The sequence below is a fragment of the Diabrotica virgifera genome, chromosome 5, assembly GCF_917563875.1.
Source record: "Diabrotica virgifera virgifera chromosome 5, PGI_DIABVI_V3a".
Lineage (NCBI taxonomy): Eukaryota > Metazoa > Arthropoda > Insecta > Coleoptera > Chrysomelidae > Diabrotica > Diabrotica virgifera.
Genome location: NC_065447.1, coordinates 169,802,111 through 169,819,256, shown reverse-complemented (window position 1 = coordinate 169,819,256; position 17,146 = coordinate 169,802,111). Strand labels below are relative to the sequence as shown.

Sequence of the window (17,146 nt, the reverse complement as noted above, 5' to 3'; positions counted from 1 at the left end):
ATTCAGTCTAAAAGCAGAAAATGATTGAAACTAATAGTGTTGAAGAATAATTTCTTGTATAGAGTACAGAAAATATAAACACTAAATAAAAAGAGAAATTAGTTTTCCAGGCTCTCTTTAAAGAAAATAATTTTATATATAAACGGTACACTTATAAACATATTCAATATACTGTATTTTATAGTCACATATATTTCATCGTTTACTTATTTTTTACAGTACTTTTGTTTTTTTTTATCTTTTATTCATTAATTAAAAATTCCACATTTTTTTAACAGTGATTTTATTTTTTTCAGATGGCATCACTTCCTCTTTCTCGAGGATCCACCTACTCTAGCTCAGATTCGGATGATTCAGATGCGGACAGCGCTATGCTGGCATCATGTAGTCTGCAAGAGATCCGTCAAGAAGATCTAGCTGCCATTTTACCTGACCAACAGGAGATTGATGCTTTCGATTTTGAGTGCAACCGAAGTGATAAGAACTCTCCTACAACAGGAGACATGTCAGGATCTGACATGGAGCTTCCCCAACAAGCAGTCAACGCCTTGATCCAAAGGACAACGGAGAGTTCCAGTGAAGGAGAATCTCATGCGCCTCCTAATCCTAATAGTTTATATGCGAACAGCTTGTTGCAGCAATTCGTGGCACAGACACAGATGTTAAATGCGCCATGTCCTACGATTCCAGCTGTAAATGAAAATATAAAACCCGCTGTACTTCCTGCAACCACATTGGACACTCAAAGTGCTAAACCTGATGTGGAAAAGAAACGGCGGGGCAGGCCAAAGAAAGCTGAAAAAGAAGCTGTTTCTTCAGAAAAACCGCAGGAATATTGCACCAACCCAAATGTGTCCCCAGATTCTGGCATTCAAAATAGTCCAGATCATGTCTCCAGTCCAGAACCTAGTCTATCACCTAGTATAAAGCAAAAGTCTGCTGTGTGTCCAAAGGAAGATACAAAAAAGGTGGAAAAGTCCCTACCCAAGATGGTAAAAAATGAAAAAGCTGTGACTAAAACTAACAATAATGTGAAACAAGTACCTGCGATTGTTAAATCAAAAGAAGTAAAGGAAGTAAGTAAAATCCCAGTAACGTCCAATAGATTTGATAGAGTTATGTATGGAAATGCAGATAGAGTATTATACCCACCTAGAAGGAAAGCTGGAAGACCACCTGCAGTTAAAAAAGGTCCTGGAAGGCCACCCAAACACCGAACAACTATAACAACTCCAGAAGCAACCATTGTGAAACCTGTGGAAAAATCAAAAGAAAACCAACAGAAAGTTGTCAAAGGTAGAATGAGAAACAGGCCGGTGCTTAGTACAAAGAATAGAATCGACAAAAGAAACCGATATCAGACACTCAAGGTTCCAAAACTTATGCACAGCAAACACAAGCATAAGAAACACAAAAAATACAAATTTAAAGTTTTCAAACCAATGTCAACTTCAGACCCAAAAATCAATATTGAAATTGACAAGCTCATAGCAGATTTCATCAAATACTGCGCTATAGCGACCAAGCAACCAAAGGAAAATGTACCGGAGCAAATAATTAAGACTTTAAAGAAAGTAACAAAGAAAAGGAAAACAACAGAAGAAAAGAAGAAAAAGAAACAGAACGTCAGCACAACAGATAACAAGGTACATAACTCAAATGAACAAAGACTGCCTCTTAAGAAAAGACATTATCACATGGTGAACAATAACGAAAACAAAACTGAAACTGAAGAAGTCAAACCTGAGCCAGAAGAAGGCCTGAAAAATAAAGTAAAACAAATTATTCCTACAGCAAAAGTAGAAAAACCGAAAATCGGAAATATTACTCCAAAAAATGAAATTCAGAAATCTTCAGTATCTCCTAGACATGTTCCAGTAATCAAATCTAACATAGTTGCAATTCCGAAAATCCAAAACATCAATAACAATGAATATGAAGTGCAAGAAGCTACAAAGACGGTTGTCAAAGACACTGGTAAGGTGGCTGTAAAAGAAATTACTGAAAAGAAGTCAGTCATTAAAGAAACTCCAAAAATTGTCAAGGAACCAGTGAAACCAGCTAAAGAACAAGTCAAGTCAGTCAAAGAACCTGTTAAATCAATAAAAGAATCTAAACCGGTTAAAGAAACTCTCAAAATCATTAAAGAGTCTTCCAAACCGCTCAAGGAAGCTGTAAAACCGGTAAAGGAAGCTGCTAAAACAGTCAAGGAACCTCTCAAATCACTGAAGGAATCTGTTAAACCTGTCAAAGAATCTGTAAAACCCATTAAAGAATCTGTAAAACCCGTTAAAGAATCTGTAAAATCTGTGAAAGAATCCATTAAGCCAACCAAGGAACCTGTCAAATATGTTAAAGAAACTGTCAAACCTGTTAAGGAATGTACTAAAATGGTCAAGGAACCAATCAAATCGATTAGAGAACCTGTCAAACAGCTCAAGGAACCTGTCAAACAGCTAAAGGAACCTGTCAAACAGCTAAAGGAACCTGTCAAACAGCTAAAGGAACCTGTCAAACAGCTCAAGGAACCTGTCAAATCGGTCAAAGAACCTGTAAAACCAATTACTAAGGAGTTGTCTAAAACAGTAAAAGAGCCTACTAAGGTTATTCCAAAAGAAACAACAAAAACAGTTATAAAGGATTCCACTAAGAAAGGTGGTGGCCATATTGATGGGGCCATAGAAGTCTGTGTTACTAAATTATCAAAAGAAAATGTCCCAACGAATGAACCAGAGAAGAAACCTTCATTAAATAACGCTATAGAGAAAAAATCTAATTCTATAACTACTACGCCAAAGAAAAGGCATCGACTAGAATTGACAAATACGGTTGAAAAAGTTGAAAAACTAACAGCGATAGTCAAAGAAGAACCTGGTATGGATATTGAAGCGGAGAAACCGAAAATCAGTATTGAATCGTTAATAACTGAGTTGAAAGTTAAAAGAAATCTCCTCCAGAAATCTTCCATTATTGAAGACAAGAAACCACCTGAAAACATTGAAGAAATCATTAAAAAGGAGCAGCCAGCTGATGATCAAAGTACCAAGTTATCACCAGAGTCAGCTAAAAAGAAGGTCCGAAAAAGAAGAGCTATCAACAGAACAGGTAAGAAAATACCAATTTTGTAATATATGTATGTGTATAGATATTTTTATAAGGGATTTACATAGATACATATTTTATATAGAATTACATTTTAGAAAACGTTTTCAAAAAATCTGAAATAAAAAGTATAAATGATATTAACCTGTAAATGATCAATTGTTATAAAAATACTAATGTATTTTTATATATGCTAAACCCTAAACCGGTTTTATAGGGTTCTCCGCGTTTCCGTTTTCAAACTCACTTCTGTCACTCCTTTCTATTGTGACAGTCTTCTTCTCTTAAATTTCTTTCCGACATCGCCGTGGAGATGCCGTTTATCCATGATGCCGTTTTCGTTTTTCTGTGGTGGTCACAAAGATATTATCACCAGTTGATTGAAGCCCTTATTAAAGAATGGCATCACAACCCAAACTTAAAAAATAACACAGAAGCTTGTATTCAGAACATGCCATGACGCGTAGAAGCTGTAATTGCAGCCAGAAGGGGATCACTAAATATTAAAATTAGCCATTAAAAAAAATTATGAAAAAAATAAATGGTTTTACTAACAAAACTCATTGGTTTTGTGACCTTAATACCTCACTCTCTTATATAAAAAATAAATGCAATCTTAAAGCCATTTCCTTGCTAAAAAAAATTCAAACAATTAAAAATTGTTTTACTGTCCCTAATAATTTGACCAGTAATAATTGGTCACTAATAATTTCAATCAAGTATGGCTTAATCTCTTAAAAAATATCTACTACAGTGGAACCTGCTTAATTCGAACTTCCATAATTCGAAATCTTCTTTAATTCGGATTTTTATTCTGGTCCCTAGCATTTCCTATATAAGTAATGGTAAAAAGTCGTGAATAATTCGAATTATATTTTGGATAATTCGAACTTTTCTGCTATCTTTTCTGAATATCTTAGAATCTGTTGTCATTAGTGAGAAGCTAAATTCTAAAAAGCAGCTAAAAATTGCGGATCTCTTCGGAAAAAAATAAAGTCGGTCTTTTTTATAGCTTGCAAATGTTTTAATTATTATTTTTGGCCGAATTTTGTTAGCCAATTTTTTTAGGTTCACAAAACTCGGGCAAGAACATGGAACAAAAACATCTCCAAGCGATAAAAATGATCAACTACTGTTTTTTTGCTGATCACCTACTGATATTTATCATTTGCAGATGTTTTTGTAGGTAATCCTTGTTTTTGTAGGTAATCCTTGTTTTTGTAGATTTATTTTTTAATTCTAATTTTTTTAACGGTCCCCTGAGATTCGAATTATCCAAGTTTCACTGTACTATAGACTATTACACTACTATTTTTTTTGGGTTTTATGTTAAATAATTTCACTCTGTCTTTTTTAACCATTTTAATCTTAATATTTTAGGTTTTCCAACAGTAAAAAAGAGGAAGAAGAAACCATCCATCGAATCTTCCTCCACTCTTCCAATGGACTCCCAAATTTCAAATGCTTGCGATCGGGTTCCAAAAGAGGGAGAAGAGTACACAAAGTTTGTTCAGAGAACAGAAAAATCAGAGAATTCAATATCTACACCAGGAACTCCGGAGAAATTAAAAATTGATGAGTCTTCCAGGTGGGAAGTGATGAGCGAATGTGAAAGTTTGCCCATGGATGAAAGGACTGAATTCGATGAAGAAATGAAATCTGAAAGGTCAGTGTTTTGTTTACCTGATAATAATATACACTCACCACAAAAAGTATCACATAAACGTATCAAGTCTAATAGAAGTTTTGATTAGTACTTTGCCAGTCAGACGGCTGATTCTTTAATATATTATTCCCTATGCTTCCTCGAACACCGTACCGGCCATCTGGCTGCTGATACAGGTTGCGTTCATTACTGCGCAGCACATTTGTACAGGTACACATATTGAATTTAAAATTATTGTAAGACGAAAAATTTTTTTGTCATTACTTTTTAAACATTATTAGAAATATGAACTGTAATTGCCAGACATTTCTGTGGTTTAAAAAGTAATGACAAAAAAATTTTTCGTCCTAAAATAATTTAAATTCAATATACAGGGTGATTGATGAGTGTGATAAAGCTCAGTAAATCCGCTATAGGAACAGATAGCAATAAAAGTTAATAATAAAAATTGTGGCCAACTTTCAGCTTCACATTACGAAATTAGTTAGATTGTTACAGGGTGTTCGATAACATAGTGGCAGACCAAACTTATGTTTTTTTAAATGGAACACCCTATATTTTATTTTATATTCGAAATCCTCTTAACTTCCCCATGACAAAAATATAAAGGTTTGTTATGTTATATAGAGCTTTTACAAAGTTATAACCAATTTTTTATGAAAATCGTAACAAGTTCAGCTCTCTGTATAAATAAAAAAAAGCACAACAGCGATGGTTTATTGGTGCCATATTTTTTTGTTGATTGTAAAAATTTTTAAGAATTGTTGATATTGCTAATTTTACTTATATCGAATACAGGGTGAGTCAAAACGCAAGTACATTCTTTTCTCAGAAATTTTAAATGGAACACCCTGTATTTTATATTACTATCGAAAAATATTATTACCGTACTTTAATTTTTGTATAATATTCCCTATGCCTAAGTTTGTCAGTTTTCGAGATATTTTCATTTTTCAGAGCAAGTTAGATAAATTTATTGATATTTTTGTATCATTTACATGACATAAGACAAGTCACAAACATGGTATACTTATAGTAGATAGATAGATAAATTATTTTTATAGTACAATAAGTAGATTATTAAAAAATTAAAAAATACTACACTAAAGTAAACTAAAGTTATCTTATTAAAAACATTAATGGTAACAAACATTTAGTAGAGAACAAGATTACGAGACTGATAAAATATTGTTAAAAGTATAAAAATATCGGAATCAGTTGCTAGCTATTAAAATTTCCATTCAACTGATCTGAAAAGTTTCCCCTTGGTTAAGGTTGAGGATGTTCCAGGAACCGTTGACCTTGCCTGAAGTTGAATCGACTAAAATATACGTTTTTCGGCCAGAAATTTTTTTCGTAAACTTTTTCTTGTAGAGAGGGATCGACTCCTATCATAAAGGCTTGGTTATTGGTTCGGACAAAGTATGTTGGAAGTTTCTTTACATAACGACCGTTAAGTACCAATACCTTCTATCTAACGACAAGTAAATTTTACAGGAGAAGCAAAAAACTTATTTAATTTTGCTCTGCCAATCAGAATAATTTAATATATGGACTTTCTACTTTTTTATGTATAAGATTATCGTACCTCACATATTTGATTTTGAAAGAGCTTTTGAAAAAGACAGTTTGTCAGTTAGGAGGTATTGTTTTTCTCTGTTACTTGAAATATATGTGTTTAATGGAAGATAGGAGGTCTTAAATGTAATTAAAAAATGAATTAAACTCAAAAAACTTTATTATTATTATTAATGATATCAACACATTAAGACTTCTGAGATAGTGAGTCATAGAATGTATGACAGTCTTGCGGTAACACAGTTTTCAATTGTTGTAAATGAGAGTACTTCGTAGAACTAATAGGTAGCACTTTGTCATGCAAGGGAGTATAAATCGGTTCAGGAATAATTTTAGGTCTTATGGGCAACTCACTCCACTCATCATCAAAGTTTAGTTTATATTGTATTTTTCCATCTATGGTATACAGTAAAGCCCTCAGATCTGTTACAACAGGATCTCCTACTTTACGACCTGGCCTAATGGAAGTGTATCGCCATGTGTCCTCATTTGCGTAATTTTTAAAAAATTGATAGTCAACCAATTTCACTTCATACGGAAATGGCTTACTTCTTGCTTCCTTAGTAGCAGAAGCATAATCGCTCGGAAGATGAATCTCACGATGCTTCAATTTAGTCTCGATAGCGCTGTGGACCGAGTCACACTCCATTTGAGTGTGACCCGGTTCTAAAAACTTTTGGGTTATAACTATCTGATATTTTACAGAAAAGGCAGATAATGCGTTAGACAAAATGTTATTCCGATTTTGGTATGTGCAGCCATCTGAAAATATTACTATAGGTAACCTGTTGGCGAGACAGTGTTGTGACAAGTAATCTAAAAGGAAGTTAACAAATGTGCTTGCTGTCAAGTCACTGGCAGTTTCGTCAAACCAATAGCATGTTGCATGATGAGTGACCAAATTGTAGACCGTATAGTTGTGACAACTTAACTTCGTTTTGAAGTAGAGGGCACTTGCAGTCAGATAAGGACACACTTTGACAGCTTCAAGATCCATTGTAAGAAGATTAAATTCACCAGCTTGTGCTTTTTCCTTGTCATGTTCTTTCTCGGCTCTTGCTCTTGATTTACGTTGAATATGATCTTTATATTTTTCGTCTGAAATATTTCCTTCTTTATAACTGACACAGATGTCACACATATCCTTTTTTAAGGTATAAATAGAAAGATTTGAATCTTTAAATATCTTGTCAAAAGTATGTCTGCTTGCACTCTCTTCGTTATTATTTGAGCACCATATTTTATAGGAATTATAGAGTTCTGTTTTATTTCGGTAATATGGCTCGATGAATAATTTTCTCGAATTTTTTCTATTATAATGAGAGGGAAGTGTTGGGATATTTTTAAAAAATTCACGTAGCATCTGGATTCTTGTCGCCGTTCCTCTTGGCACAACTCGTTTTCGATTGCTATTGGTGACTTCATTACATGGAAGTGTTTTATGAACTGACTTCTTGACCCAAGATTGTACAGTAAAAGAACCTAGGGAAAATGTATTTAAAAAGGATGTCTTGCAAACTCGCAAATTACCCTCAGCTGTAGGCAAAAAATACTGGAAAGTACCTTCCCGTCTTGTCTCACACCCTACAGTTTTTCTAGCAGTAGTTTGTCGGGAGACTAATCCATTTATATAAATCTTCCTTTGTTCCCAATTTAAGTTTGTCCAAAAATTATTAAATATATCTTGTCGCATCTCCACGGTCAGTTTTTCACAATTCCTGACTTTACTTGTTGTACATTTTTTAGACTTGCATGCTTCACCCAGTTTGCGAGCGCTTCGGGGAGTATTGTGTAACATTTTTCCCTCTTTCGGATTTGTATAACCTAAGTAATCTTTGCCAAGCATTCTTAACTCTTTGTTACGATTTTTTTTCCAAGTCTTACTATCTGGTTTAATTTTTCTTTTTCGTTCTTCATTGATTTCTCCGAAATAAACCTGTCTTGGCACCAGCTCAGAATCCGGCACACTATTTTCTTCAGACACCCTATCTTCGCTCTCAGTCTCCGATGAATCAGACTCTGGGTTATAGGAACTTTCACTGGGTGAAAAATCGTGAGCTGAAGATGTACTTGGAGTCGATGCTCTCTCTGTAATTACATTTTCAGTATGAAGTTCCTCGTTTAACTGTTGGAAGTGGGAGTCTTCTAAATTGTTGGAGGAAAACACATTTTGATAGGAACGATTACTTTCTTGATTGTCAGACAAGGCAAGACTACCAACTTGTTGGCTTGTACTAATAGGAGGAGTAATATTTTCATTTGTCTCCGGAATGTAGGAACTTCCATCTGGTAACAGTACACTGTGGATCAATGTCGTAGTTTCATGAATTAAGTTTACACAGTGTTCGTCTTGGCTCAGATTTTTAGATTGTGATCTTGTGGGCTCTAAACCTTCAGAAATAATAACGCTAGTAGTAGACTCACTTGTGCAGCCATAAGGAATGTTTTCATCAAGTTTCAAAGCCAATCCTAATATTTCAGCTGCCCGTGTTTTCCTACGTCGATCTTGATTGATATTCATCTGTAAAAAAATTTGCATTTAGGTACTACTTTGAGATTTTACTTGAAAATTCAATGCTTTAAACATTGCTTGTTACGTAAATATAACTATTAGGGGATCGAAAATAATCTTTATTATAATTTATCATATAAAAGCAAAATGTTTTGTTTCCAATGTTAGTTAAAACGTACTTTAATATTAATAGCTGCATTTTTCTGTTCTTAAACAGCTTTTCATTATGACAAAATATCCTATATGCCCGTTTTTTGCGCCGCCTATGTACTACGAACACCTTAAGTAATTTTAATTATTTTTGTGGAAAGATCTGCTATCTACATTTCAATTTACTAAAACTCCCTTTGGTGGTTGTGTGTACATTTTTAACTATAACTGTATTATAAGCCTTGAATATGTAACTATCATCTTAACTTAAAATTAATTTATAAGAACTTTAACACACAAAAACATGAGTTAAATTGAGGTTAGGTATTTATTTTTTGTACAAAGTCTTACTTAGGCTGTTAATTTTAGTTGTAAAACACTCCTTACCTTTTGATAACACCAGACACACACGTAAATACAATATTGTACGGCAGAAGAACTAAATAAGATACAAAAAACGAATAATACCGGGAAACTGTTGATAGGCGGTACAACTAACAAACAACAACCACAAATGAGTAGATAGAAGGTATTTCTGCTATTCAGTTAGAAGGTATTTCCGGCATAAAAAACGCTGATTAAGGTAGGATATATTTCCATGATGTTATTTTAAATACTTTGAGAATAGATACAGTTAGGATATTTTGTTAGAAGATGCGTAACAAGCTTTGCAGTTAGATGGCGCGATAAACTTATTTTTGAAAAAAATGTAGATAGGAGGTATTGGTACTTAACGGTCGATAAGTATTTTATTCGCCGGATTGTTTCGTAATGTAGGCCTTTATATTGTCTTCTGTTACAGTATCAGGGACTCGTGACAAGAAAAGCCAGATTTTCTTCTCAGTTTTACCTATACCCTGGAAATTTTCATCCCCATCTCCACTGCCTATATTATGGTTACGGGTTTTCCTAGTTTTCCTTTTTACTGAGGTAAAACCTTCTGCTTCCGACGGGTGATGATTAGCTTCATTTATTTTTGATGTTGAAGATTTCATTCCTGCCAGATTGTCATTGGTTAAGTTGATTACTTCATTTAATTTTTGTTCACTTTGTACTCTCATGATTTCAGCTGCTACCTGGTTAACCTTTATTATTGGATCACCCTGTAAATTAGGAGTTCCCATATGTGTTGGTGATGACAAATTGTCTTGATGTTTATTTTTGTTGATTTGGTTTTTTGTTACAGATAAGGTTTTTGTATCACTTACCTTATCTATTGGAAGCAAGTTTTTTGGTTGGTTGCTATTTTGATATGGTCTTGGTAGATTTTTATTAAATGATGAAATTTCATTTTCTAATGACACTATTTTCTCGTTGAGCAAAAGGATTACCTGGCATTTATCGGATGTTATAGTGTCTTTGCCCGTTATTATTTGTTTCAAGAGTTTGATTTCTTCTCTAAGGTAGGAGTCTTCATTTATGTCAATCTCAGCAACTTGTTGAGATGGTTCATGTTTACAGTCTGTTTTTTTTTTTAGTTCACTAGCTTGTTTTAAACATGCTGGGTGGAATATTTCACTGCACTTTATGCACGTCACTTTACTTTTAACTTTTTGGAGCAATGTTTACATGTATAATTTACATTTTCATTGGGAGCAGGTGAAGTGTCAACTGCTTCACCCTCCATCTTTTCTCGGCGGGTGTAATTATTAATTAGGGTGTTCTATTTAAAATTACTGTGAAAATAATGTACAGTAGAACCCCGATTATCCGTGCTATGACTTTCTATTACTCAAATTGCATTTTTGAGGTTTTATCAAAGTAATGTCACCGTAAATCACTCCCTCGACTTAAACCCTATACACCGGGAAGGAGACTCATAATGAAAGATTTATTTTTTCTGTTATCTTTTTATAGTAGGTACATATGTATGTATATACGTACATATGTATTATATATGAGAAATAAATGTTTGGATTATCCGTGCATTTCAATTATCCGTGCCAATGTCTGGTCCCGAGGAGCACGGATAATCGGGGTTCTGCTGTACTTGCGTTTTGACTCACCCTGTCTTCGATATAAAGAAAATTAGCAATATCAACCATTTTTTATAAATTTTGACAATCAACAAAAAATATGGCACCAATAAACCATTGCTGTTGTGCTTATTTTTATTTATACAGGGAGCTGAACTTATTACGATTTTCATAGAACATTGGTTATAACTTTGTAAATACCCTGTATAACATAACAAACCTTTATATTTTTGTGATGGGGAAGTTAAGAAGATTTCGAATATAAAATAAAATATGGGGTGTTCCATTTAAAAGAACAAAAGTTTGGTCTGCCACTATGTTATCGAACACCCTGTAACATTCTAACTAATTTTGTAATGTGAAGCGCAAAGTTAGCTACAATTTTTGTTATTAACTTTTATTGCTAGCGGATCTACTAAGCTTTTTTACACTAATCAATCACCTGTGTGATTTTGTGTTTACCTGTACAGGTGTGCTGCGCAGTAATGAACGCAACCTGTATCAGCAGCCAGATGGCTGGTACAGTGTTCAAGGAAGCGTAGGAAACAATATATGAAAAAATGAGCTGTCTTAAAATGATTTCTCGAAAACGTTGCTAGCTCTTAGACCAGTAGGAATATTTAGCAGTGATTTATTCCAGTAAAATGAAAAATCAGAGTAACAGGCCAAAAAAAAATAAAACAGCAATTGTTCAACAAAAATGAAAATACGAATCTGTGAAACAAGAAATTTCAATAACAAATTGAATATTTTATTAGTATCTGGTACATATTACCACCTCTGGTTCTAATGAGGACCCTGATTCTCTGTGGAAGGCTTCTTATCAGAGACGGTATGTACTCCAAATCCAAATTTTTCCATTCTTCAGATAAAGCATTTCCGAGTTCATTAAGGTTATATTATGGAGCGACGATAAGTGCCCTTATGCGTCTTTCTAGTTAGTTCTAAACATGCTCAATTGGGTTTAGGTCTGGGCTGACTGCTGGCCAATCGAGTACTTGAATACTAACCTGTTGAAGATATTGCACTGTTATTCTAGCAACGTTCGGGCAAATTATCTCCAATAATTGGAACAAAAGGCACAACATTTTCTTCAAGAACCTCTCTCTCTTATACATATACTGATCAGCTGTCAGGGACCACCTACACTATTAAAGGCTGATTCTCATTATAACGCAAGGCAAGTGCTCGGCATGGGCAAGGCATCGACTCGGCAAGATACATTTTACATAAAATCTTATGCACTGCACGGGATGTAATTCACACTATGCGTGCCAGGCATGCGACGTTCTTTTCGAAACAATCTTTGCCGAGCACGTGCCTTGCCGGTTCCTTGCACGTCTAATGAGAATCAGCCTTAATTCTGTGGTGACTTGCAAAGCAGATACCTCCCCATATCATACTCGTTTTCTTCTTTAGGCACTGTCTCCTCTAAGGAGGTTGGTAATCATCACAGCTATTCTCACTTTTGAGATTGCAGCTCTGAACAAGTCGATAAAACTGCAATTATACCACTTTCTCAGATTGTTGAGCCAGGCCAGGAGATGCGTCTTCTTCCAATACTTTGTTTTCCCTGTATTCAGCGCGATCATACTCGAGCCACCTCCTAAATTTCTGAATTTCTGACTGTTCTTATGTTACACTGAGCAAAGCGCTCACTGGCACATCTATAAACCGGATTATGTCTGTCGGATCCACAAAGTGCAAATCTTGACTTATCAGTAAAAGTTAGACCTAGCGTGAACGTTAAATGTGCCATACAGTATGCCCTCGTTAACAGTGGAACAGTAGCCGGCATTCTGGCTCTGATTGCTCTATTAACTTGATCTTCCACTTCTGTTTCGAGCCTTCCGTAGCTAGATAGTGTGATGTCTAGGTATTTAAACTCCCGTCACTTGTTCTATTACCTGACCTTCCAGATCCAATTTAAATCTTATTGAATCTGCAGTTCATGCATTTTGTCTTTTTTGGGGAAATTAACATGTTAAATTTTCTGGCGATTATGTTAAATTGGTGCATTGGTAAATTGGTAAATTGGTGCATTGGTAAATCATCTTCATTTTGAGAGATTAGTATTGCATCGTATGCATAGATTATTTTGAGTTGTTTGTCTCCCATTTGGTATCCTTTATTAGTTCTTATTTTTTTTTTGTTATTTCGTCCATGATCAGGTTGAACAATAAAGGACTCAATGAATCCTGTCTTATCCCATTGCCGGCTTCAGTTAGGTCAGTTAGTTCATCTTCCACTTTTACTTTTATTGTGTGGTTCTGGTAGATGTTTTCGACTGTTTTAATGATTCGTAGAGGTACCTCTCTCGAGTATAACAAATTGATAACGTCCTTTAATTTGACGATGTCAAATGCTTTCTTAAGGTCCACGAAATATAAATATGCCGATTTGTTGTATTCCAACGATTTCTCTTGAACTTATCTCATTATAAATACAGCGTCAGTGACCTTCCCAACCTAAAACCTTGTTGTTCTTCTGCTAATGGTATAATTTCAGTCAATTTGTTTGTTATCACTTTGGTTGTTAATTTTAATGTTGTGTTTAATAAGTTAATTCCTCTATAATTCTCCGGGTCCGATTTGTCTCCTTTTTTGAAGGGAGGTATTAGAATGCTTGATCTCCATTCTTGTGGATGCTTGATCTCCATTCTTCTGTTTTGTTCTATTATGTTTTGTATGTATTAGTTTTAATAGTTGTTTAGTTAGATCTTGTTCTACGTACTTTAGGAGTTCGTTTGTATATCAATATCATAAATTATTGATATTGCTAATTTTCTTTATATTGAATACAGGGTGAGTCAAAACGCAAGTACCTACATTATTTTCTCGGTAATTTTAAATTGAACACCCTGTATTTTATATCACTATCGGAAAGTATTATTACCGCACTTTAATTTTTATAAAACAGTCCCTATGTGTAAATTTATTAGTTTTCGAGATATTTTCATTTTTCAGAGCAAATTATTAATTACGGGTCTAAAACTTTCCAAATTTTGAGTAAGCCATGACTGAATTGTCTAAAACTGACAATTTACGATTAAGTACTGATTATCAATCTGGTAATAAATGTAACAATGTAGCAAATAAAGAAAGAAAAATTATTTATTAGTAATAAATTTTACAAAAGAAAACACAAGCACAACATGTTTACACAATTTTTGAAATAATTAAAAACTGCTTTTGTGTGTAAGTGTAAGAAACAAGAAAGAAAAATAATTTATTAATTATAAATTTTGCAAAAAAAAAACAAACACAAAACAAACATTTTGTGAAAACAAATAAAAACTACTTTTGTATGTAAATGTACCAATGTAACAAATAAAGAACGAAAAATAATTTATCAGTAAAAAATTTTACAAAAAAGACATGAACACAAAACAACATTTTTGAAAAAATTAAAATATTTTAAATATTTATGTAATTACAAAGTTGTTCAAATGACCGCCTAACACATCTTATGCATGTCTAAAAACGGTCATTGAATGAGTTACACTACGAAGCATTTGTAAATTAACACTTCGAAATACACTTTTTATTCTATTTTTCATCTATTCTCTTGTTGTTGGAGACATTTTATAACCTCCATTCTATTCTAAAAGTAACCACAAAAAATCATTCCAGTTAATTAAATTCTGGTGATCTGGATAGCCACGCTACTGGTCCATTGAAAAATGAAAATATCTCGAAAACTAATAAATTTAGACATAGGGAATGTTGTATACAAATTAAAGTACGGTAATGGTACTTTTCAATAGTGATATAAAATACAGGGTATCCCATTCAAATTTTACTGAGAAAATAATGTACTTGAGTTTTAACTCACCCTGTATTAGATATAAAGTAAATTATGCTTGTTGTGCTTATTTTTATTTATACAGTGAGTTGAACTTGTTACGATTTTCATATAAAATTGGTTATAACTTTGTAAATACCCTGTATAACATACCCAACCTTTATATTTTTGTTATGAAGAAGCTAACAGGATCTATTTGTCAGGATGAAAACTCGTTATCATTTATTGAAGGGTGTAAAGTGTACACAATACTCTTCAACTTGTTGTGGTCAATCACATCGCGATAAATCACAGCAACTTATCGCAGCGTCTAAACAGCGTTTCAATCATCAACAAATCACAGCAACTTGTCATCACAATAAGTTGCTGTGACTTATCGCTGTGTCTAAACGACGCTTTAGCGTAGTAAAAAATAAAAAAACAATTAATAAAAAATAATAAAAAAAACAAATTAAAAATATAATAAAAAAAATACAAAAAAAATAAATACCAAAACAGTGTATTATTTAGATAATCATTGTAATATGTTAGTTTGTTGTGTATTTAGAGTTATAAATACAGAAATAATTCCTCTGATTGAAAAAAAATATGTTTGTTTTTAAAATAACAAAATGTCTGGCTAATTGGCTCGGCCAAGGCCATCAAATTCATACAAAAAAAACTTTTTTTCGGCAAAAACACGCTTCAACTTGAAATATTATGGGTTTGTAGACCCCTAAAGGAGACCACAGACAGATGAGTATTATAACATTCTTTTAAACTTTTTTTCTGTTAGTCATGCGATACTTTTTTGATTAGTGTATTTATCCTTAATTCCTTTCATAGTTGTTACTACATGCTGAAGTAGTTTTGTTAGTATAGAGAATGGAATGACCAGAAAGATCAATTTTGCCGTATCAATGTTACTCAGTTCTCATTATGAGATGACACACATCTTACAAATTATTGTGTTGCATCCTAACATTTCTAAGGGTTGTTTTTATTACTAAATAAGGCTTCACGAAATTACGAAAATTTAAGAGGATTCCAACCGAAACAGTGTTAAAAAACATTTTAAATGGTTAAAACATGTACTTGATTAGTCCTTACAGTACCCTTCATCACCTGAGAGATCGGGAAACATTTTATCTTAGAGTAAATCATTATATAAAAAAATACTTAAATAACTAAATCTATAATAAAACAACTTCTTGCTTTATTGTAAATATCAATCTTAAAAGTTTATTCCATCTCTTTACTATTATATTATCGTCATTCGTTCATTTAAAGCTGAGATTTCCTGTTACGTTTGGATTTACATTGAATATTCGTTTAAAATAATATGCAATTTGTCTTTTATAGGATGACATTACGTCAAAGAGACCTATCTCCCTCATCAGTAGACACCAGAAGCAGTGAACGCAGTAAATTCAAGCTGGACGATCCCGACGACCTTGAACTGTCTATGGATTCAGGTATAGAGCGTCTAAGATCCAGATTGGAAGATAGAACGAAGCGAAAGAGAGGCAAGGAGCAACTGTATGAAAACAACTATCCGAAGAGGAAATTGAGAGATATGAGAGATATATCTCCCGCCAGTAGTATAGAACCTTTCACGGAAAGGAGGCTGAAAGAGGACCGGGCGTCTACTTCGGGTGATGAGAAGAGAGGCAGAAAGAACTTCAAGTGGAGAAAAAGGTTCCTTGTGGCGGGGTTGTTTTCAGATTACTACAAAGAAGACGAGTAAGTAGAGTTGTTGGTTTGTCCTTAAAATTTTATTTATTTTATTTAATATGCTCTACAGGCCTTGTAGGCCTAGGGTTTTACAATTTTACATAATACACGTGATTGACATGATAGTATATACCAGAGGTCGGCAACGCGGCGCCCGCGGGCGCCACTGCGCCCTTCAATAAATTTTAATCCGCCCTTAAACTATTGTTAATTTAGACAAGAAATTCAAAACGTATATTTTTTATACGTTTATATTTATATATTTGTTAGGTCAAAAAATAGTTGGCGCCCGCCATGAATTTTTAATTTAGTATTTCACTCTTTACATTAAAAACGTTGCCGACCTCTGGTATATACTATCTAATCAGCCCTAAACATTCATCCTTAGATATAGGCCTCCTCTTCCTTCTTCCATGCCTCTCTATATTGGGCAATTTGCATAAATTTTGACCCAGTGTGTTTCTTCAGGTCATCTGACCATCGCATCTGTGGCCTTCCCCTTTTTCGTTTGTGGTTCCACGGTCTCCAGTGTATAATCATCTTAGTCCATCTTTCATCCTTCTGCCGTAGGGTGTGTCCGGCGAACTTCTATTTAAACATTTACTACTTGGGTTGAGACATCTTTCACTTTTGTTTTGTTATGGA

The 17,146-nt window shown here is 33.8% G+C and overlaps 1 protein-coding gene across 2 annotated transcripts in view; it reads left to right on the top strand.

The window, feature by feature from the left end:
* The window catches only part of LOC114330654 (histone-lysine N-methyltransferase ash1), a 337,142-nt gene that overhangs the window by 239,573 nt on the left and 80,423 nt on the right, over nt 1–17,146 (top strand). For both annotated transcript variants that reach the window (XM_050650514.1, XM_050650513.1), the window contains 3 exons: nt 297–3,105; nt 4,483–4,768; nt 16,130–16,510. In XM_050650514.1, the coding sequence (XP_050506471.1) occupies nt 297–3,105; nt 4,483–4,768; nt 16,130–16,510 (3,476 nt within the window). The remainder of the gene's footprint in view (nt 1–296; nt 3,106–4,482; nt 4,769–16,129; nt 16,511–17,146) is intronic.